Raw genomic sequence first — 25992 nt, forward strand, 5'->3', positions numbered from 1 at the left:
CAATGTTGAGGAAGTTGTGCTCAATCATTTGAACAGGACTCTACAATTGTTCTTCCCGAAAACCGACCTACTCACCCTCTTTTGTTAAAAATGGGCTTATAACATCAACCAATACTATTTTAATTTTGGCCCAATATCTGTCACAAAGCACACAATCATAAATAGTTAGCATTGTCATTCATACACTTTAAGCTGAAATGTCACAGAATTCAAAGCAACTGTAGAAGTTGGCATTTTGGGTTGATTTATTTATTTATTTGATTGGTGTTTTACGCCGTACTCAAGAATATTTCACTTATACGACAGCTGCCAGCATTATGGTGGGAGGAAACCAGGCAGAGCCCGGGGAAAACCCATGACCATCCGCATGTTGCTGGCAGACCTTCCCACTTACGGCCAGAGAGGAAGCCAGCATGAGCTGGACTTGAAGTCACAGCGACCACATTGGTGACAGACTCCTGGGTCATTACACTATGCTAGCGCGCTAACCAACTGAGCCACGGAGGCCCCGCATTTTGGGTTGAGGCTGTACATGTACATAGCACAACTGTAAATATGAAATGCACAGTGAACACACCTATGTCTGTGGCAGTGCACATATGAGGACATACATGTACATGTACACCTAACATCCTCACAGCTGTCACTGTGTATTTATGCACAATGTCCTCAAAATACAGTCAAAAATACAGCATTATTGACAGCGGAATGATATCATCACTGGCAGCTTTATCGAGGTTTATGACGCCAACTGCTGCAGTCCTATTTAGAGCTAAAAAGGTAGCTGCAGTATTCCCTTAACCATACCATCCTGCAGCGCACCAATGTCAGAAGCATAACAGTTCAAGAGCAATCAAATTTTGCTAAGAGTGCCACCCAGTCAGAGGGAACAATGAAGTCCTGTCACAGATTGGCCGCAACAGTTTGACATGAAAAAAAAGTCTGCCTGCCATCTATGGCAAGTCGAAAGGAAATCAATAGCATGTGTATTTGGTGCGCTTGGTTCGATCTCGTGCCCTGTCCTATATTAGTATGGATCAATAAATACTACTATAGATGCTAATGGCCACACGACAACGGTATGCCAGCTGGGCCTTCATAAAGCTTGCTTTTTGTCCAGAGGAACACATTATTGGTGTCTAATCATTACATACTTGCAGAAACATGCACATGTAGGATGCACATTATTTACAGCGATACAATTTAAAGGTGTTGGTCTGACTGAAACACATGACTTCCACATACTGATTAATACACAGCCAGTCAACGAAAAAATAACACACCTGTCCTCGTACTTATTATATGTGCATATACATGATCATGCAATAATAGTCTAGTGTGCATCAACAAGTAGGCAGGCTAGGGAGAGACTGAATGCTTACAACCTCTACCAACATGTACACCTTGTAAATGGGCAAATAAACACAAGCCTGTAGACAAGCAGTAACCATGGAAACCTATGAGACTGCTGTAGGCCTGGAGTCAGCTGGTTGAATTCCTGACTGGCTGTGGCATGGGTCAGTTATGATGAGGGAGCACTTGGCCAGCCTAATAACCTGGCCATGGGCCAGCCAACTAGAAGCCTAACACACTCACAACCATCTCATCCCATGACTTGACCTTTGTGATTAGCAGGCTGTTGGGAGATTAAGAGTGAAGCTACTGCTAAATTCTCTGGACTTGCTGCAAGGAAATCTCAGGCCAAAAATACCTGCCTGCCACTGACTGGCATTCACAAATAGCGAATGCCATAGCATCACAACAAGACTGGAGGGCATCCAAACTTCATGTACGCAGCCAAACTATAAACATCCATCTGTCAACTTTCTGACACCTATTACATGTGCATGTAGTTTAGCGATGAAGAGATCCCTGGAAATTCTGCTTTCTAAGGATTGTTTTTCATATACATTGTATGTATACACTTGTACCTGTTGGGGGTGACACTGATATTATTAACCATGCACTGTCATCAGGATCTGGGCACAATTTGGGTATATGGTTTGGGTCCCATGGGAAGGAAAATGCATTGTAAATGCATTAGAGGAACATGTCAGTGAATGGAAGACATGATGTTTCAACAGCACTCAAAAAGAAAACTTCAATACTGCAGCCAGCTGTGTGCTCACCATGTATAACATACAACTAGAGAGTCCTACTACCAGCATAATTAGTACTTTTACATTTCATCATCCTCAATTCAACCGAAGCCCTGCCTACACACATGTACACTGTACATGCGCATACCTTGTATACATGGCCTAGTTATGAAGGTGAGAGGTCAAGTTTAGCATAGTTCCGAAGAGCTAAAACCAGTTGGCGTACATATACAACTTTGTAGGGCATGTGTTTGGATATGTGTGTTATCAGCACATCACACTTTCACCTTGCCCCTGATATAAAAGGGGTAAGATAAAGCTTGACAATCTTCTGTCACTTGTGGCTTATTGCTTTGAACTGTTAATTACTGGAAAGTACAGTAGTATTTCCATGCACATGTAGGTACATACACAAGTATTTTCATAACACAGTTACATCTAATATCATAACAAATCCTACACAACCTCTCTCAAGTAGCTGCCACTGACACTTTTTTATGGTGTTACTGATCTTTACACCTGAATGTAAATTTTCTGCTTTTTTTTCTTTTTCTTTTTTTTCATAAAGGTCAGGCAATAAATAACTTTCAACTTTTTTCACAGGAAAATGGGACTTATGAAAGACGACATCACAATACAATGTACATGTGCATCTAACATCTAAAATTTAACAAGTAGACAATACATGTGTATATAATCTAAAGGTGATAAACCTGTTGACAGACGTCACAATGCACATGTACAGTGGGTCTGGTATTGGTTTTATCTGGGCTAAAAACTGTTCACAGGGCATCAGTACCATGCATCAGGTCTACAATGCTCACAGGCATTTCAGTTACTTAATTTAAATAGTATTATTCTTTAAAATGGTCCACAATGGAGCCTTGCAAATGTCTGACACTAACCCAGAGGACAATGTTGAATCCCAATACTCTTCAGCTTTATGAATGATTTTCCACATGGATTCCTCATAAGAATAAAACACTTTCACTCTTCACCAAACTAATAACACATCTTTTAACAGTTATTAATCTAAGTGACACATCATGCTTGAAGACAGATGTATGTTCATCCCATCACATGTCAGATGTAAGGTAATGACACACCCATCCCCTAAAGCAGACTACTCAAGCCTACATAGACACATTACATGTATGTCCATATACGTATACATCACAGCTCACCGTTAAGTAAACTAACATGTTCTGAAAAAGGTATGTATATATAAACATATCAATGGACAAAGATGTATCATGCAAAGAATGGTAAACAATCATGAAGTGTTATGTGTGTATAAATGAAAAAAAAATCGGATTTTTACCCATACACAAGTAATATTAAGACCATCATTGTAATCAAATGGTTTGGAGAAATAGACACCTATTTACATGTACATGTATCTCTACATATATCTGTACATATCCTAAAGATCAAAGCTTTGGCATTTCCACAAATTACATTTACTTGTATATACTGTTTTAGATCCACAGTTATACATGCATGTACCTGGCTTTCCTGATAAATGCCATCTAAATTTGAAATGTTTGATACACCTGTGAGCTTTTCATCCTCATCCCATGATCAAGTTGCCAGTATTTACACATTTCATCCTATGAAACCTATATGAACCTATTTATTTTATTAGAAATATAAGTTGTTATTCACTTTATAAAAATCACAGCATAAGGATGAACAGCTTTTGTAAACGTCTGAAATTTACATAATAATAATAATAAACTTTATTTACAGAGGGTGATATACACTCAATCAACAAAAGTAGTTTATCTGACGCCCACTCACTCACACCTTCACACAAATTTTCACCCTGTACTTTTAAGATTTATAGTAAAGTAAGTATGTACAGAGAGAGAGAGAAAAAAATACATAAACAGTTGCTTGCTTATAAACAAGCAGTTAATACACTGTAAAATGTTTAAGTACGTACATGTATATGTGGCATGATCTTTGATTATTCATTATTACATGTAAGTATTGCTCATCCAAAAAAATACAATGATACATAAATAGTTTAGTGTCTATATGCAATCAGTTTACATACAAAACATACAAAAATCTATTTAACTATTATTTCAGATTTCTTCTCTATGTGTTAGGTTTTGTATTTTTGAAATTCGAAATAGATGATGCATTTTGTATTGTAAAAGGTAGATAGCGGTCCATTTTGTTGACCCAGAAAATGAAAGACTAAGTTTTATTCAGCGAAGAGTTTGGGAAGGGAATAGTCAAGTGGTTTCTATTTGATACGTATAACTGTCTTTTAGGAAGGTCTTTTACATCAAACAGATTTTTCATGTGCTCTGGATACAAGCCATGTACATAGTACATGTATAAACAAACTTAAAATCACAGCATAAACAAAAATACCAGACATTGGACAACAAACAATGAAGTGAAACTGAGGTTAAAATAGATCACACAGACATAAATAAGTCATGGTATTAAAAGGTGCAGACAACCTCAAGTATTGTACCTGTATACGCATGTCTAGTCAGTGTTGATGTACACATACACACCACACAAAAAAAAAACAGGTACATGTACATGTATGCTACATGTCTAACTTGTGATCTGAGCTGTGTATTTACCAGGGCATGTACATGTACATGCATTAGAGCTCAAAAGGTAAGAGCAGCATTTGCACAATAGCTTAGAATTTGTTCCACCTTGTTGGAAACGTATTGTACAATACCTATACTTCAAGTAATAAACATGTACAGATAATGTTTTTTTTCTTTTCCAATGTACATTAAACATAAGTGTGAATAAGGTATATATTAATGTACACATGTACACAATCACCATTAAAAAAAAGTGTATATATATATATATATATATATATATATATATATATATATATATATATATATATATATATAAGGTATTTTACTGTTTCACACGACTCTAAATAGCAGAAGCTACAGAATTACTATAAATCTGCGAATAAAGTAGCAAGCATATATAACAACCTGTATCAGACCAGTGCAGGTGTCCGGTCTGGTGTGAATGTCCACCCATATAAAACCTCCAAGGGCATGTGCTAGAATTTGACAATTCATGTGTACAATATAAACTAGATGTACATGTAATAGATCAGATAATACTACAAGCATGAACAGTGGAAACATACACATGTGTGTAGATTTACACGTATGTCTAACTGCACATAGCAGTACATAATACACTGGCTGTGTGCCAAGCTACTGGATTTTTCAGGTCAGAAAAGGTTTGTGTGTGTATGTACATGTTACTGGTATACAATGACCTATCTTGACAAAAAGTACTCAGCCCCCAACCCCCTCCAGTTAATACAAAGGGCCTGTCACAGGCTGACCATAGAAAATCCTCTCCACTGCTTGGCTGTCAATTAAACACATGCAAACATACAATGGGGAAAATGGGTGAAAATATGCCAGTACTGGGCAGTGCACATTTGGCTGTATTGTCATCCACACAGTTCTCACAGCTGTCTCCTTACCCCAGTAGTACTGTGAACAGGCTACATTGTCACAACAGGACACAGGCATCTCAACAGTATTTATTCACTAACATGTAAATATATGTACATATGTATGAAGCTATGTGTAGTGCACATGCTGTACAGTTGCCTGCACATGTAAATGTATTGGTACATAAAAATACACTTTGCGATGTATATGCATACACTGCTGAATCAGAGTGGCCAGGTTACAGGAACTTAAACTACAGGTTAGTAGGTGCATGTACACGTACTGGATAGTACAGGGGAATGAAAATGATTGAAAACATTGACAGATACATAAGCAAGGAGCCTGAAAAAAACACTGAAAGAGATGTGTGGTAAGCAACAAATTCTAAGAAGATAGTGTATAGTGTAGAAGTTGCCAAACATTTTACTCAGCTGTTTGACAGGAGAATAAAAACTGCTCCCCAGGACAAATCTCAGTGGACTTTGACAGTCCCCACTAAATTTTGAAGCAGCAAAGCCTGTGCCTTTGCCACATATGAATACTGACACACATGAACATGTACGTACCACATGCTTTGTATACAGTTGAGTACAAAGTGCAATACATGAGGCTCAACTAAGTCTTACATCTGATCACCTCCACAACCCGGCTCTCCAGCTCTGTAGAAAACTGCCGTTAACTGCTTTAAGTCATAAACTTTATTAGCATTAAGAGCTGATAATTTCACAGCTAGTCACTCCCACCAAATTAAACTGATAACATGTATATTCCGAAAAAGTGACAGTGGACAGTGTTAATGTATATGATGATGAGACGAATTTGTGAACAGAATGATTGAGTATGGTGTTAACGTCAATCAAATAAATTAATAAATAAAAATAATACATAGAAATAAATACTTACAGGATTAGTGTCCAGATTTATTACATACGCTTAATTAGCTACTCCTGTATATATTGTTAAATTGAGTGTAAAAAAATAGTGAAAAAGAGTACATTCATCTGAGTATTATGGCACCTAAAATCACAAGGTAATGATGCTGGTTTTATGCTTTTTTTCCGCCAACATTCGGTAGTCTCCACTGAATGATGTCATACAAGTCCAACCTTTACAAACAGTCAGAGATTCACCATTTAGTTCAGTGTTGAAGAAAGACATACAAGTAACAATAAGCATATCAAATTACTCCACGAAATGGTTTGCTGTTCTGCATACTTCTGTAAAAATGGGTCATAAACTCTGGAGTTAGTTTTTTCAAGTTTCCAAATGATTTGGCCCTCAGGAAGGCGTGGATTTACAGCACAAGAAGAGAGACAGTAAATCTCTGTACACTGTAACTCCAATGTCCACATCCTACCTGTATTTATATTGTACTATGTATACAACTATTCCCTGTGTCGACAATAACATGTACCAGTCGTTGTCATCACATATAAGTACATATTTTGGAATCCTTTGTGGAATAGAAAGATATTTATTGTGCACCTGACAGACGGAAAGAATAGTAAATAAACATTAAAACTTAAAATAAACAAACAAACTGTACAGCATAACACAGGGTTAAAGCTATAGCTTTCCTGTCCATATTTCCAGTAAGGTTGGAAATGCCTGAAGAAAAATCAAATTCAGTGTCTGAAAACTAGGAATCTGAAGTCTGACCAGAGTGTCATAAATTGGAACTTCAACGTCGTCCACTATGGCTTCAGGTTGATATGGCACTATATTTGCTTCTGTGTGGTTAGAATATATCTAAAAAATGACACAATTTTGAATTCCCAGGTTATTTAGGCCAGCTGCAGCCGTGACAGGTGGCAGGCGGCAGATCAGCTAGGGTACTAAATTTATTGTTTTGGAGGATGTAGTCATTATTACGTTTCTCAGAAGTCCTCCCACTAATCTGCTGTTTAAACAGGTTATAATCTGCACAATTAAGGCCAATAGCTAAATCTGAACACTAATCCTTTAAACAACAGGACTTAATAACTGCACCTAAGGCAAAAGAAGTGCAAGCAAACTTTACTTCAAACGTACAGTTGCACTGAACAGAATATGACTGAAGAATGTGCAAAAATCACCACCATGTAATTCTAGTAACCTTAAGTTCAATGATACATCCAGGAAAATGAAGCCATGTCATTAACTGACAAAATGAACCTGGTGGGGCCTGGGAAATTATTTGAAGAAAAAAAAAAATGAAAATTCCGAAAGCCTTTTTATTTCCTATTGTTCATATTATATATAAATGTTTTGGGTTTTTTTTGCAGATACTGTCAAAGCCAGGTCCTACTAAAAATCCAACCCTGAAGTGATGTCTGGAACCACATTATGAAATGATCTGTATACATGGGTACTCACTATGAACATCACTATATACATATCCTGAACCTTCACAAACGTCCTCTTGACGAAGATAACAGCCTGCTCAGCCATATGGGAGACAGTGATGCAAACCAGAAGAACAAGTTTGAACAGGATCAGGTAATGTTACAATAAAGCAAAAGTAAACTACACATGGTACACAGACATACTACAACTGTGAACCTGTCAGCCACCAATTATGATGGATCTCAAAGATAAACTCAGCATTCCTGAGCCTTCATGCTTTGGACTGTCTTTACATATTTTTTTATAAGGAGCATAAGGTTTACAGAGAGGAATTTTAATGAGATCTGGCATAGTATCAGCTAACAGACAGGCTGTCAGGGTTGTGTATGTATTCCTCAGTATTCACTTAACTGTACCCTACACTATGTCATTTTAATAAGGCTGTCCTCAAAAGACACCTGGCATATGTGCACAAAGAAGAGTTTCCATAATTTCTTGGCTAGCTATTATATGAAAAATAACATCAAAATCTATTGGCTTATAAATCTCCATCAAAATCTTTTGTAATACTGAAACGTCATAAAAATAGCCACAAAGAAAAAAAAATGTAGCACATAGTAAAATATTCAAGTATGCCTCCACACCGATATCTATCCTAGTGAAATTTAGTAAACTCTTTCAACAAACATATACAGCGGATTTCAGACAGGCATACTGCTTGAATTCACATGTATGTGCTCACATATCTGTGTCCTGCACATCTACCTGTACATGCTCATCTGTACTTCATGTACATGTACATCAGTGATGTGTACCTTGGTGAACTAGCTAAATGGGCCATAGTGAGTGAATCGGACAGGTTAAATGGGCCAAGTGACCGATGACTGACCTGTCACAATCCAGTCATTTGTATGGATCAGACACTTTGTCATGCATTGAGCATTCCACAAATCAATGTTAACAGCTAATAACTGATTTGGCTCTGCTTGACATTGGCCTGTAGGGAGAAAGTCAGATCATGTGTGTACATGTATTCATACACCAGCTCATCTGTTTACCACACACACATGCAGTACATATACTGAACAAGCTCAAATTCCGTACATGTACATCTACATTATTTATAAAACACGTATTTATAAGAGGAGTCCGGACTAGCTGGCTCAGGTGGTTAAAGGGCTGGCTAACTGCAATCATCAGGCCCAAGGCCAATGAGGTCGCATCTTCAAATTTAACTCTTGCTATTTCAGCTACAGCTTTAAGTCAGGAGAATTGTCAGGTATGTGTACCTAGCAAGGGTCAATGGCTAACTCCAGGCAATCCAGTTTCCATAACCCATAAAACTGACTGCCTCTATATAAACATTTTTGTAACTCAAAATTCTTGGTCAATGGTACTCCAGTTCTAATGTACATGCTAACTGAAAGACAAATAATTACAGTTCACACATAAAGCTTCATTTAGTCCTATTGAGTCAATAATGGAATTCTGTTAAAGACGTAGGTCAAATTTGGAAATCTATATATAAATGTACTCCAGCCAAAGTATTCTTATTCTTTTTAGTTCATATACTGAAGTCAGGGCAGACAGAATGAGATATGTATGTATACATGTAAAGGCAATGTACTCTGTACAAAAACGGGAGCAAACAGGAACATATCGATGTGTACGGACAACAGCTTGACACCACAGGTACATCAGTGCAGGAATACCTTATGAAAGCTTTAAAAGACAAGACAATACTACATCCATGTATGCATGTATCAATAAAGTATCCCACCCACAGTATAAATTGTTCACCTATTCACTTTTGTGATGTTCTATAAATGAGATACAGCAGTTTAAAGCTAGTAAAAATGGTTATGTTACATTATCAATTTTAACTAATCAGGCAAGACTAAATTATTTCTACAACTGAAGACTGAAACTATAGGTTACACATAAACTGCTATCTGGATCAAGAAACTGATAAAATTTGACTTTGCCAGAAATCATAGCAAGTTTACTTTGACAGGCAATTTACTTAAGGATTTGAAAATTTTTTCATTGTTTTCTGTTGTCAAAGTTGAACATGCACAATCACATGAATGTAGCCCATTGTGGAACTCTTCTGTGTATGGACTTGGAGGATCAGATGTCCTTGTGTTCAAGAAAATTTGTCAAAACACTCATTTTTTCATCCAGCGATTTAAGTGAGCAAGTCACAGAGTCACACAGTGTCACAGTGATTACAGTCTTACACTCGTCTAGAAAACGAACATTTGCTGAGCTCAAAATACGCACTGATACAAAAAGAAGTTGAAAGCCTATCTTATAGTGTTTTTCTGTACACGAGGGTTTCAAAACTGATACTGATATTTGCCAAGCAAAAATGCACCCTACCTGGAACTCTGAATCCTAATAATTAAATTTTCAGTTATCTTTTAGTAAATTTTAACTGACAACAAATGTGCAGAGCAAGTGATAGTAATCTACATGTACACTGTACTCCTCTTCATAAACAAATATGTATATCAAAAACATTTTCATACCTAGTTTTTATTCAGTAAACAAAAACTGCCTGAAGCAGATCTCAATCATACCACTTCCGATATTCCAGCCCCCTTGTAAAACTTAACACTTTAGCGATACTGGATTAGTGGGATTAATCAAAGGCTCTTTATACCAGCCGTATGAGATTAAGTCCACTTCCAGGTGGTAATAAGAGTTAACTATCCTGTCACCTCCTCACCATCTCTCTGATGAAAATATTAACATACATCAATGAATTCTTGTGCTAATTCCACCCCGGCCAAATGTTTCTGGACTGACTAATATTGCCAAAGCAATCAGAATTGATCCTGAGAAAACTTCAGCACACGCATGTACCTACCGTACACAAGTGACCTGAATAATGCTGCCTTTTCACCACATCTTCTATCACAGTATAGTGCATTAGTATCCACATGGTGACCTCGTAAAGCTTACAATAACAGAAAATTACATGACAAAATTCTACCTATTCTCTACCTGTAAGAATGCAGATTTTTATTATCTTTACAATTGTTAAAAGATGCTTTAGCATAAACATGTGTAAACTACTAAATGTAAAAGATATCTTTAATCAACAGTTCACATGAGTAATTAACAATATCATAATGAGATAAAACAGAAACCAGGATTTGCTATCTACCTGGATGATCCTGTATCTGACATGCAATGGCTGACCTTAGCATCAACTTCCCCCTCCCTTCACACACAGACTTTATCTCAGAACATCTATCCTCACCTGCACAATGGCAACAAAAGCCCAGATGATAATAGTGCAGAGTAAATGATATTAAAGTCGACCACAGAAGAGTACCCATAAATATTTCATGGAGGACTTCCCTGATGGGATCAGAATTCCCTTCTTACAAGTACACCATACCATGTACATACCACAGCCATTTCCGTGCATACTACATCTACATGTACACCTAGTTCACAGAAGTGGATATCCCAGATGTAATAATAAATGGTATTATTTGGTATTGGTAAAACTAGTAATATTACTATAACAATATATGACCAAATATTATTGATTATTCTGAATAATACATGCTTTTCCAACTAAAGATGATATACAATATTAAAAATATATCAAGCATACTGCTCTTATTTGCACACACGTATAACACCACCAAAGTTGGACAAACACTAAGCAGGTCTAAAATTTTAAGCTCACACGCAAAACAGCAAGTCAGAATCAACCAGGCTACATAAATGTATACATTCACATGTACAAGACCAGTCTATATTATGGAAGGTCCCCGTGAAATCCCCCGTGTTAGAGGCTACAGTAGTCAACAGTACACAACAGTACACATGTACATAACAAGTAATCTTCTTGTAAGATGACTTTCTCCTGACTGCACAGCACTTGGAACTTGTTTTTTTGTGTAATCTTCAGAGTGGCTATGAATTATTGAAAGCTTTAAAACAGGAGACAAACTGAGGTAAAATCCTTGCAGTCACAAAGAAAAAGAGCATGTGATATTAAGTCCTATGTAAAACTGTCCTACTTGAGGGTGGCTACACTAGCAGTGAAAGACTTTCTTTGTTAATACTGATGAAGATGAGTATAAACAGCAGGCTGTGATGTTAAGAGTGGATGCCATAGTGAACCTCCATGAGGTCTAAAGAAAGTCAGCTGCATGTTATCTTATAGCATAGTGATTTGAAACTATGTCGTTTTTAACTGAATCATCACACAGTGTATTTCTAATATTCAGGATTAAGCTGGTGTTCACTTGAGTAATTTTTCCAGAAATGACATGGCGAGGAAGTCAACATATAATTTCCATATCCATGTACATGTAGGTCACAGGTTCACAAGCTGTGAAAAATGAGGCTCACACTCATTTCAGTGTTGGGAATAGGGGATTGGGGGAGAGAATTTAGTGCTATATCACCATGGACATGTGACTGACCTGCTGACCTGAATTAAGGACAGTTTGTGATCACTCTGAGGTATTTGACAGAACAAATATTTAGATAAAGTCAAGGAGATTGTTGTCAGACTGTTTACTTATGGCCCACTCCTCTCTAGTTTCCTTCTGTGTAGGTGTCTGCCAGTGTGCCTGTCAGGCAATATGACCTTGACCCATACACAAATGGGATGCCCATATTGTAGGTCTACCTTCTGTAAAACTGGTTCATTATACAAATATGTATTTATGTACTATTCATATATATTATTACATGTTCATGATCTCCATAAGAAAGTCCTATTAAGGACAAAAATCCAAACCACTATATTGAACATGAATACACTTCTATACAAGCAAAATTGATTAGGACAAAAAATTATTAAAACAATAACTTAAAACTAAATCTTATTTGAGAAGGCAGACAAAACAACTTGAAAACACCACAAAGTTGTTCTAAATATATAAGATATAGTCAAAAGAAGTTTATCCATACCTCTGTTTCAACATACTGCTATTTTAACTTTAACAAGCAATAAAAATGTGTTCACAGATTCATATACAGCTAAGAACAAAGTACATGTATGTCATGTCTGCCTGTTCATCTATAACACCACACGTAAAAGTTCAAAGCATTGGTTATTAGACACACCTTTACATGTCCTGTTGCTTGTTCATGTCAAGGTACGTCACTTGCATTCTTGGGGCTTGTCATTCATTTCTTAACCATGACAGATCTATTTTTACCTACAGTACACCAGATGGGTAAAAGCCTTCCTACTATCCACACTGTGTACATGTACATTGCCTCTAACACTACTGGCATTAGCAGACATTCATGTGTAGTCCGCACTCAGGTGTACTGTGTGTAGAGTAATACATGTATAAATATAGGATGTCACTTCTACACTTAACCAGTAAACTAGGTCATACCGAAACAAGGCACAGATATAGTATACACTCTACATGTATGTGTATAGGTACCTTTACGATGAGTTAAGATCTGATTTAGCCAAGTCTCTGGCAAAGAAAGTGATTTAGCCAAGATTCTGGCAAAGAAAGGATCTTTAGTTAGTAGACACTGCCTTGTAGTAAATGTGGCCAAGACAAGATGAGCTAAAGGTCACTTACATGTATGGACATGAATTCAAACAGGTTGAGAATCATATTCAAACAGGTTGACCAAATGTTTTCATTCCTTTCCAAATCACATCTTTTTTAAAATATCAGGGCATTAATAACTACTATACACATACACGTTATTGCAATCCATCATAAAACAACTTGTCAAAAAACTATTTTTGGAGAACAAAATACAGGAACTACCAATAAATGTATTAACTCATATGAGAATATGATATTTACATCAAAAAATTTATATTATTTAGGAGTGAGTTACACTTATTATTTTTTTTTAATTGAAGGCAGTCTTAATTTTAGGATAGTAATTGTACATGCACTAAACACAACACAACACAACACAACACACACACATATATATACCAGGTGCATATATCTGAATACCACTGTCCATATTACCACTGAAGATTCACCAATTTATAATATTCCCCTTGATCCTGGCCACTAACAAATCTCACAGCATGTACAGGTACATACATGTATGTGTAACAACCCCTACCAATTACTTAACACCACACAGGAGTACATATAACAAAAAAAGATCATTATAACTTTGGAGACATACTTGTATATATACATGTAGCGTTCAGTACTTGATTTGACAATACACAGTGAACCATACTGTGGCATAAAAAGTCCCATGCAGAAGACCGTCTACATATGGTTTATCACGATAAACTTGATACATGTATAGTGTACAAATGAAAGTGATCTCCCAGTTAATCCACAGCATAATATTTGGACTACAAATACATAAAATTTCACTTAAAGTTGAGCATCTTTCAAGTGACACATTTTGCTTGATTCAGATAGATTCATCAACCACACAAACACTTAACATTTTTTAGGGGTTTGGGTGTGATGGGAGGGAGTTTGATTGATTTCTCATCAGGATAAATTAACTGTTGGCACCCAAAGTATTACTTCAAGGCCTTTATGTTCCTCTGACAGGCCTTTATGTTCCTCTGAAAGTGCACTTATACACACCAAACTTTAGGTGAGACAGTATATATGCACGGTTGGATGGTAGATACACATGTAGCTCTGCTGACACAAAGCCAGCTGGTGTAAGGAGAGAGAGAGAGAGAAAAACAGGCAGAGACAGAGGCCCTTTCCTGGGGACTCATAAAGTGTCTGAGCACCCGCCCTACCCCCCCCCCCCCCAACCCCCCAACCCCACCCCAGCACTATAATCAGGCTCCCAGCAGTGGCCATGTGCCACAATGTGCTTTGGGTCAACAGAGGGGGAATTCAATCACAGCTGATGTCCCCAGCACTCCTGCCATCAGAGGACCTATGAATCATCCAATGTACTCTTTTATTACATCTCTCTATCCCCAGATCTCAAGTGGGTCTGGGCTTCCAGGTCAGGCTTCTCTAATAATGTAGACTTCATCTGGAAGCTATTGGGCTCTGAAGCCATGGCCATGAAATCCATATCCACAACACTTTGCCTAATCAAGTTTTCAGAAAAATTCTCTTCAAGGGGGAAAAAAAGGGCCTTTGAAAGTATATGTGTATTAAGTACATATATGTAATGCATGATTGCAAAAGCTTAATAAGCCAAAAACAAAAACACTAAATTCCCAGACCTTCAAGTGTGTGTCCATCATGAAAAAGTTTTTTTTTTTTTTTTTTTTTTACATGTATATGTACATATATACACATTATTTCTCTTATAGGTAGACAGTTTACTGAAAAGAGAACATCAGAAAATCCAAAAATACTGTCAGGATGAATCTGTGACAGAAAGAACTGTCTTTTTCTTGGAAATTCAAGTGGTCTATCTTTTCATACAGAGCTAAGCACTTTCAATTTACTCTGCCTTTTATATGTCTAAACATGCACATTTGACATCTGTTCTTATCTCCTAAACCCGTATATTATACATGTAACTAAGATAAATGAGATTTTTTACACATATTTGTTGCAAGGGACAGAAAAAGAAAGAATAATTAAGTAAAAAATACCGTACCACGACATTACCAAACAGCAGAAATGCAAGCAAGAAATTCATAAGCCAGTCACCGGTTTTATCATTAAGAAGTCATGATCAAGAAGCAGGTCATATTTTCCTTCCCATCCTACCTAAGCCTTACCCAGATGTCCTTACAACCTGGCAGCCTAGGATAAGCACATACCCACTGTCCATACTTCCCAGCACATCCCAGAGTCAGCTGTTACAGGGAAAAGCCATTTAAACAAGCCTTGCAAACCTGAATCTCGCATACAGTTGGTCTGAGGAAGTCCTGATCATCATAACCAGTCATTGTTCTGAACTGATACTGCATAATCTGGACAGTGAAATTACTGAAAACCTCACCAGACACAAATACAGATTGTACAGAATATAGTGTATGTACACAAAAAGTGTGTGTATCTGTGTACAGGTCCTTACTTTTTAACTGCTGAGTGTCAGTTACAACAGTTTGATCATTATTTCAGATTTACACTTCATGGCACACCTTTTAGAGCTGAAACTTGGATGAAACCATTCTGGGTTTCCAACCAAAAACCTAAGTCAGGCACCTAATCTCCATCAAAACCCAAGATACGTCATTAACACCCAGACGCCAAAAAAAAAAAAATCAAAAAATAAACATTTTGTTTATGACTTTCCAATCTAAGCTCAGTGGTATGACCTCATAATACAAGTTCAGTCAACTTAAACATTCCTACGTCACCCAAGAAGACAGGACATCACACAAGATGTTATGCTATATACACAGGTCTGCGAAGGCCTACAGCTAAAAACATTGCTTACACGACATTTGGAAACATTTAAAAACCACAAAATCATGATATTGTCAGAATATAATTAATAAATAGAATACTGCACTGTGAGGACTGAATATCATAAATATTTTTCTCTTGAAATGTCTTAAATATCACTTTCAACCCTAACTCAAAAAATATTTATGATACTCAAGCTTCACTGTGCAATATCCCTCTATAAGGTCTATTACAGGTGTACTGTCTAACCTTGTAAACACCAAACAAAAATACATGTAATACTTTCCTCACAGTACTTAGCTACAATGAAGGTAAATATACATGTGCATTTGAGAGCCGTCATGCATTTTATCATCAAACCCTACATGTATTTCAATTGTTCAAATGATCTCTACACTACCATATAAACTGCATGTATCACAAATATTTATTAAAAAAAACAAACACAATGGGTTGGACAATCCTTTCTAGTTACATGCTGCAATAGGACCACTTTATGTAAGCTGACTTCATTTCTAGCTATAAAACCCCTCCGGCATCTTCAAACTTTAGCACAGGTCATACAGTGGTTCACACTAACTTAAAATTACATCCAGCACAACCATAGAGGATTTTGAGTATGAACCTAAATGCTTTATATATATATATATATATATATATATATATATATATATATAGATATAGATATAAAGCATTTAGGTTCATAATTTCCCAAGAACAAGGTCCTTATGCCAATGACATCTATAAAGTAAAAAATAAATTATTTCTGCATTTACACAGAAAAATTCAAAAAGTTCCTTGCACATCAAGTACACATACAAATACTGGGTCATGGAATATTACAAAATATGATTGGAAAGTCCTCCTTGTACTGTATTCAGGCCTGTTCAAAACAGCATTTGTTCTGCTCTGAGTGAGACCCCCACTATCGCACATGGGCTAAAATATAAATCAAGAATGTCAGACAGTATCAAATTGGTAGTCATTTTCTTTATTTCTCACAATGCCATTGATGGCGGGTATGGATTCTAGGCAGTAGCAAAGCCCAGCATCATTATGGCACTTCCACCACCCCTCATCAATCACAGTCAATTGTCTTCCCAGCTTTCTGAAAATTTTGTTCCCTTGCCAGCCTCCTAAATTGGAAGCACCATATTAATGTCCATTGTGTTGTGTTTTTGTCTTTTTTTATCCTAAGGCAGTCTATTTCATGAGGTTATAATAGAAATACAAAATTACATGAATTAATGAAATACATGTTCAAATAAGTTCAATGCTATGATGAATAAACATCTGAAGTGAATTCTATTATGCTGGCAGGTTTCATATAAAAACAGGCATCTCTTTCAACCCTGGAAATAAAATGCCTGAAGCCACAGTACATACATGTACATAAATGTAGACTCTGTGGCCTGTGCTTGGCTGTGTGGCTGGCTATTCAGGCCACATGAAATGAGATCTGCCTAGACCTGCTTTTTGGTCCACTGCAGCTAAACCTACATTTATCTTTCTCCATCGACACTCTAATACATTGCAATACAGGAGTTTCCAGTTCGAACTCAATTGTCGCTAAAGGCAAAAACAGTCATAACTGTACCATGTGACTTAGGCAACATTTGTTGACATTAATTCAAAAAATAATCATCTTTCTAACAATGTTCCCGAGTTACAATTTATACCAATTTCAAACAAACGTTTGAAATAAAAAACTCAACTCTTTTTGTGACTGTTGTGAAGCCTTTTTCAGGCACTCATGTTGTAGTAAATATGATGAAGAAATAGTAGCCTAACATTTTAGACAGATCATATGATACTTAATATACAACTTTAGCAATAAAAAAGTTTGATCCATTGCTAGATTACATTTCAGTAAGGCATACATGTGCATGTATACACAAAAAATTACTGTTTGGCTGAAGAACAGACAACACACTATGAAAGCTTCATCAATATTGGTTAACTTTTGCCTAGCAAGCTAAAACACATGTACAGTCATTACAATAGTCATACACATTTCGCATATGCAGAATCAATGATTCAGAAATGCCAAACAAGGGGGTGTTTTTTTTCCTCCTAAAAATGGGATTAGAGTAACAGTCAGGTATTAACACTACCACATTTTATTACAATACAATTCAATACACAATAATTCAATATACAATAATTCAATATACAATAATTCAATATGTTTTTTAGAAAATATCAGTGAATTTACAAGCAAACATATTGACTGTTTAAGTTTCTGTTTTGACAGGTTTGTCTTCAGCTGTCTATTTCACTTCTATAAAACCCCCTTCAACAAATACACACAAAAACATGCATAAAAGACAAAGCCTTATTTATTTGATTTTTTACATTCACAGGAATTTTTCACTTCATATGATAGTGGTGAGGTTTATCGACAGAGGAAATCGCAGGGCCTATGTAAACCCTGGTGCAAGACAATTGGTCTTCAAATAAAATAATAATACTGCCAGGCACTATCAAACAATAAACTCTAGACAATTTGAAACAACAGTACTGCACACTGGTGTTCACACATGGGTGGCCTGAAAGATTACAACTAACAAAGTATAAACTTTCTTTGGGAGTATGTATACTGTATGATTTCAACATTAAAACAAAAACAAAAAATTATGCCAGAACACACATGTACATGTATATGCAAATCAAAATCTGAAAAAAGATTATTGTCTACAACCTATAAATATCAAACTTTTGGGGTTGTACATTTAATTTAAATACCCACTTTGATGGTTAAACTAAAATAATTTGTCATCTAATTTCACCTGACTCCCTGTGAAGTAAAGCTGAGCTTAGGTTATACACAATCTTGAAAGCACAAGATCTATTTTAGTATCCAAATAGTAGTTATAAAGATTATACGCACATGTGAGATGATGGGGCATACTATAAAAACGCCTTAGTACCACCCATTTACAATAAGTACTGGAATGAGACAATATGTGCCAGAAAATGAAGACTATTCAAACATCACATCATTATCAGCTGTAATGACAAACACAAAGTAAATGAAAGGAGGACATAAGGGTGTTTGTTTCTTGTCTTGTATTTTTTTATGCTTAGTCATCAAGGACAAGAAGTAGTTAGATGTAAGACCAACCAAAAAATAGGCTGGTTGTCTTTTGAGCTATTATTAGCCTAAAATTAAGTCAAGTCTGCCATTAATGTCAAATCCCACTCAGATTTCATTGCAACATCAGCCTTCAGTTATACTTTTCCACTGTGGTATTGTATAAATAAAAACATTTCAGATTTACATCTACCTGTTTCACACATGTACAACAGCATGTAAATCAACCTTTGATGTGAATAAGCAGTTCGACAGAACTGAAAATACTAGAGGGGAAAACACAAATTTATTCTGTCAAAGATATTTTTTTGAAACAATTGAGTATGTACTTGTTAAATGAAGTTCATTGCAAAAAAAAAGAATGTTCAAATGTTTTATTATAATAATATGAGACAGTGTTAAAATGTAAAAACAAACATTTAATTTCTTACCACTTTTTATTTACCATACACGCAAGTTCTCTCTTAGCAAAATGAAATCTGTGGCTAACAAAAAACAAGCTGATTGTCTGCATTTAGAACTTCTCTCTATTTATTCTACATTGGTTTACACAACAGGCCTTGGTTTCAGACATTTTTCACACTAAGAGCTCACATATAAAATAGCAGAGGTTCATAGAAGTCATCTGGACGAGCTGGTATTTGGTCCATCGACTGAATCAAAAACTAAATAACTGGTTGTATTCATTCAATTTGAGGTTGTTCTTAGAAAGAAATATTCAAAATTTTACATAAACTCAATTTGAACATATCCAAAGTCTGCGAAGAAACCTGTTCGCTCGACGAGTTATCTCCCTTTTACAAAAATGCTCATGACCCTCTGCGTTGATTAGATTTAACAAGGCAATTTTTGGAAGCACAAGGGCATATGAAATCCAACATGACACATAGTAAGCTTCTTTGGTCTCTACCAAATCAGTCCACACAAATAATTTGACCTACTTCGTCTTTTGATCGTTCTGTTTTTGACATCAGCCTGCTGCAAGTGACTGCATGTGAGCTCATGCTGTCTGACTGGTTTCTTCCCCATGATGTCAGGTGGAGCTAATATCTTCAGCTTCCTTAAAGGCAAGCATGCAGTTTGCCTCCAGGTTTCGTTTTCAGTAGTCTGAAGTTTGATAAATGGCTTATAGCAGCGAAATTAAAACCTTCTCCCTCAGATATGAACATTTACCAGTAACACTGGTTCGCTATAAAAGCCTATTTTTTGTTCAAAGACTGAGCATGAAGATGTGTGCCAAAAAAGGACTTCAGTGTAGGCTGTTGAAATATGCCGTATTCATCGTGGAAAGAGTGACAATTCATTACTAAAGGTGGAGAAAACATAAAAATGACAAAGTTAAGATAAAAGAGTGCGAAAAGTTATTCTGAAATGTGGTCTTCAATATTTTTTCCAATTTTTCCATAAGGAGACAATACACTTGAAAATAATTTTTGTATGGCGGGTATTTGGACCACCTTTCGGTATTTATAGTCTTTGTTTAATAATGTCATAAATGAAGATGTACCACAGGTTTAATAAATATTTTTGCACTATAATTGGTTCTTTTCAGCTAACAAATGTATTAAACCTCAATCTGGATCATATTTATATTTTTAATGTTCAGGAATATTATCATAATTTAGGTTAAATGCATATGTTTCAATTAATTTACATTCAAATAAATTTATTAGACAAGCATCGTATCCTTATGTAGAACATTATTATGCAACAACGACAAATACCAAAAGTTGGTCCCAAATACCCACCATACAAAAAATATTTTCAAATACCTTTTTCTCTTGAAAAAAAAATCCAAAAAATATTAAAGATCATACTTGCAATAAGTTTTGATGCTCTTTCATCTGATTTTGGCATCACTTTCAGGTTTTCTTCTCCTTTAAATAAAGTAGCAGTGTATTTTATCCTTCGTAATACACGTATGAAGACTCTCTATCTAAACTTCATTATAGTTAATACTCCATGGGGTAAGTCACTAATTGTGGGTTTCTTTATTTTCTCATTACCAGTGGTTGAATTTGGTGGTAAATTTCATGTGATCAGTACCATTTCAATAAGTCAAATCAGACTGTTTTTTGAACTGCTTTTGTTGATTGAAACCTTTGTTTATTTTGACAAGTAAGGATATCATTTTAAGAGAATTCAGATACTGGACAAAACATTCATCTGGATGCACTATTCACTATTAGTTTCTAGTACACACACATGTAAGGTACTGACATGTCCTTTCACACACTGAGTGTGACAACCACATATTCCATAAGCCATTAATGCACAGCCACTCCCAATTCATTACAACTGAATATTTTTAAAAAGCGTTGTCAAGATTAATTGCTCAGTCAATCTGGACTGATGTTCTAGGCTTTAAGCCTTCTGGGCAGGGGTTACACTTCTTTGTACTGATATCCTGAAATACATGTAACAATAACTGCAATGTGTGGTGATTATCAAAAATATTCCAATTTAGTATCTCAAATGGTCAGTTGAAACAAAAAAAAAGCTCAATTTGAAACAAAAATACAATTCCCCCAGAAAGCGGTGGTCAGTACATGGGAAAATGACTTCTGTGAACCCCTAAACAGTAATGCACAAGAGCAATATGTAACACTTTGAACAAATCATACACAGCAGAGTAGGGTCACAATAAAAACGCCATAATCTTAGATGCCCTCATTGCCATTTTAGTACTCAAAACTTGTGTAGCTTTTCACTATTAACTAAGAAAACAAAAGGTAAGAAATGTCAAAAGCGCAGGGCTTGCATTATCTTTCTGACTAAATGGTTGCCCTAGAAAAGTAGGTAACTAAATGCACATGTACCTGGAAGAGAATTAAATGAAGTAAAGTAGGCACTTTGGTCAAAGTAGATGGCTACCTGCTAAAAATTTTACTACAGTAGCAGGCTGCAGGTAAATGATAACTGCCTTCTAATTCACCACCTAAAGCTTTTAAAGTTGTACACTTTGGTACCAGTAAATAATAAATTAGTGCTTTCATAAGTGAAATACCAAATACCACATTCTTGATTTCAAGGTAAGTCCAAAGGTACACATTGTCTTACTATCTTTTATTGGTCAAATTTTGTGGTCAGAACTTTTCACAAATACCCTGTGGTATGGTATCAACTATTCAGACATCGTGAAATTAAAGTACAATGCAGTATTACAAGAAAAAGTAGTGATGGTGGCAAATCTTCTGTGTAATAACCATCCATATGGCATAACATTCTGAATGCAGAGAAGTGATGATGCTGCACTTCAGTTCAGAATTGTGCTTCACATTGTTACATGTCCAGTACCTACTTCATGAACATCCTAGCTAACACTAATTCAAGAGTTAAGTTTTGTTACCAATATAACCCTTCCCACATCAAGCACATCACATCACAAAAAAAGCAAAAACTAAGTCATCACAGGCAGCCACATAGTACTACAGATGGCTTAAGCATAGTTTGTATTGCAGGCATCCTATAGATATACTGACAGCATCATGATATAAAGGAGAGTAACTACCTGCATAAGATGAGTGTTTATTAAAGTTAAATATCGGCTAACGGGGCTAACAGTAACATTATGAGATGGAACTTGACGATGGAATCTGTCACCACACCAGCTTATTCCATGAAAGTTATTCAGTGAAAGAAATAACACGATGTAAGAAAACATTAATATCTAGATTAAAAAATCAAAATGACTATCAATGATTAACGTAGAGAGGAAGCTATACACGCCTCACAAAAGCACTAAAAACGGCAATGTGAAGTAAGGTCAACTGGTCGACCTGTCATGAAACAACCCGGGATTCCGTGTACAGCCGTCAGAAGCAGCCGGGGCTGGGGGGGAGAAGACAGTTTTCCAAATGAAAAGTAAAAAATTCAACTACTGTATTTATCACCATGAAACAAGAAGCTAATTATGAAAGGTTTGCCTCCAAAAAAGCAAGCAGAAATGTCCAAATTACTTACCGAAAAATCCGAACTAGAACTATCCCTGCATGAAACAGCCCGTATAACTCCAGCTAGCCATTCCCACTCGGATATTTTACTCAGTTTCAACCTTCCTGCACTTCGAACAGCAAGAAATCTTTTTCCTACTACTTCTTCCCTAGACTTAAACGCCATTTCACCCATCAAGTATCCATTATGACGTTTTACACGAAATTCTGTGTACCAATTTACAACAAAATTTTGTGGAATGCCTTCCCTCTCATTTACACTGTGCCTGTGTAAGGATACAGCCTCCACCTACATTAGGCTGGGTCAAAAGGTCAACACTCCCTGTCTTCATCCGCGCTAGTCAATATAGTCCCGTCATTTAGCAGACAACCCTCCTTCATGTTTTGCACCCACATTGTTGTTTGGTCGTTTGGAATCAGTTTTATGAGTTCTTTAGCATGTTTTCAACAAACATCAAATTTAAACATTCGCAAATGTGAACAGAACAAAAATAGACTACGTGCAGGCGGAGTCCGAAAGACTTGTTTCATTCCCCGCATATCTTCACTGACAAGCGGTATCAGCTAGCCCCACTTACATGTACACGAACGCTTAACCGGTACCGTTTTTTTAACAGTTATTCACAACCACAGCAAATTAATTCAGTAGGCTACCAATATCACCGATGCAGACTCACATAATTAAAATACAAGCTGCATTAAAGGACTGAAACCAGAAAATAATTCAACATGTTGATGTGTGCAAGCATGACAGTGTTTATGTCATGTGACAACCTGCGCCTAGCCATGACGTCAACATTCAAAATGTCTGCCGTGTAACGAACAAGTAGAGGCGGTAAACAAATGAAGAAATTGGTCGTTTTGGACGGCTGATTTACAGTTTTGTGGAGTAATAGCTGTACACATAGCAGGAGAATGATTTCAGCACTAGTTTCGCGTCTCGTTATGTGAGTATGGTTGGATATTTTTGTCAAATTTAAGTGAGTAATGTAGCTTGGTGTAGTGCGATGTTCACGATTTTGTACATAGCCCAAAGAAGAATGTATCACTTCTAACGTTCGGTGTTGCATTTTCATCTTGTTGGATTTGTATCGTGCCTTACTAGGTCTAATGGAATTCAGACACGTTGATGAAATTATTTTGAAAAGTTGTAAACGGTATTACTATTTTCAGTTATTGTTAAATATATGTAGTGTTCTTCTTTAGACGTATCGTTGATTAGTATAAAATTCCAAGCCTCTTTCTAAAACGAAAGTGATCATTTCGTAAACTGTGTGTTTCATTTTTGATGTCTGTGGTTCAGATGAAGGTTGAGCATGTTGTCAGTTGCAATTAAACATGTAGACCTACTGAATTGTTGCCAAGGGAACTTGTCAAGAAATATATTCTTTGTGTAAAGGAAATGTCACTGATGCATTTCAATGTTTCGGAAAAAAATTAACAATGACCATGTTCAGTCATTTATTGTGTATTTAATTTGTGGGCGAGTTGTTAAATTTCCTTATCCTATGAGATTTTAACCAACAAACATGAAGCAGTAGAAATCATATTTGTTTTTTAAATGAAGCAGGCCGAATTAAATAGTTTGACTTACAAAAAGGTTGTAAATTCATCAGCTTGCAGTTTAGGTCCTACATTCATGTATACATTATATAAAAGTATTTTGTGCTTTTCATTTGATACAGAGCCAAATCCTATCTTTCTGAATACAACTTAGACAATTCCAGTCAGAAGTTGATCCATTTAGAATGACCAAACAGCGTTTGTATTTCCCGCCTTATCCTCTTTTTTGACCTACTTCAGCCACTTACATTCCTTCCCTACGGTCTTCTTTTTGCCTGGTAAATGCATGTTCCACACTATTTTGATGAAGGAAGTCTTTGACACCGCTTCAGGCTTCATTCTCGCAGTGTGTGTACACAAACTGCTTACGTCACAAGTGTCATTGTTGGGAAAGTCTTACTCATTCTAAATGGCCCGATTTCTGACTAGAATTGCAGCATGCCGTTAGACTTACCACAATTTAGACTAAGACCAGGCAAAGAGTAAACTGAAACTATTGTTTCAATGAAGGTGCTAATCCAACTGTTCAATAGTGCATTAACAAATTATTATTGATAGCTGCATTGTATGTCTAAGAGTCCAAGAAAATGACTTAATTTATATACTGACCATTGTAATTCTTGAATTTGTTAGCTTACTTGTTAAGACTAAAATCATTGTGAGTGTAGCTCAGGAAACGTTTCTTGAAGAAACAAATGAAAACCAGGGTAGTGCTGCACCAAATTACCTCCCTTGAAGTCACTCTCCCATTTAAATGGAACGTTTCTAGGGGTAAACTGTGGTCTGATGGGACCTCTAGAAAGCTACCCAGATTAAACCTTTTTGTATATGAAAGAGCAACTTTCAGCTGAATTTATGCATGTATTTAATTTGATTTTGGAGACAAAACTACATTGGTTGGACTGGCCAATTTCAGGGCTTCACAAAAAGTATAATTTTATCAGTCTACACAGAAGAATACCCTCAGAATTCAATTGATTGAACACCTTGCAAACAAGTTAAATGGTGGAAGAATTACAGTAATGATTGTGAAAGTGGCATAAAGGTGATTTAAGACCTACATGTGCTTTCAAGACAGATTGTTATTGTGCAAATTGGTTGGAATAGTCCAGAGTAAACACTACATAATTGCTTGAGTCATTTGGAAGAAATTTAAAAAGCCCCTAAGTA

General features: G+C 36.2%; 2 protein-coding genes across 5 annotated transcripts in view; one reads left to right on the top strand and one right to left on the bottom strand.

Annotated features, from left to right (window-relative positions):
* Positions 1 to 23512, bottom strand: part of LOC135468326 (probable JmjC domain-containing histone demethylation protein 2C) — a 91909-nt gene extending 68397 nt beyond the window's left edge. For both annotated transcript variants that reach the window (XM_064746514.1, XM_064746513.1), the window contains exon 1: positions 23270 to 23512. In XM_064746514.1, coding sequence (XP_064602584.1) covers positions 23270 to 23434 — 165 coding nt within the window. In that variant the 5' untranslated portion in view covers positions 23435 to 23512. The remainder of the gene's footprint in view (positions 1 to 23269) is intronic.
* A 555-nt stretch (positions 23513 to 24067) lies between these two features.
* The window catches only part of LOC135469302 (receptor expression-enhancing protein 1-like), a 50234-nt gene continuing 48309 nt past the window's right edge, over positions 24068 to 25992 (top strand). For 2 of the 3 annotated variants that reach the window (XM_064747919.1, XM_064747921.1), the window contains exon 1: positions 24068 to 24206. In XM_064747919.1, the coding sequence (XP_064603989.1) occupies positions 24175 to 24206 (32 nt within the window). In that variant the 5' untranslated portion in view covers positions 24068 to 24174. The remainder of the gene's footprint in view (positions 24207 to 25992) is intronic. The other variant, XM_064747920.1, reaches the window with a different exon arrangement.

This window comes from Liolophura sinensis, chromosome 6 (assembly GCF_032854445.1).
Source record: "Liolophura sinensis isolate JHLJ2023 chromosome 6, CUHK_Ljap_v2, whole genome shotgun sequence".
In the NCBI taxonomy this organism is placed as follows: domain Eukaryota; kingdom Metazoa; phylum Mollusca; class Polyplacophora; order Chitonida; family Chitonidae; genus Liolophura; species Liolophura sinensis.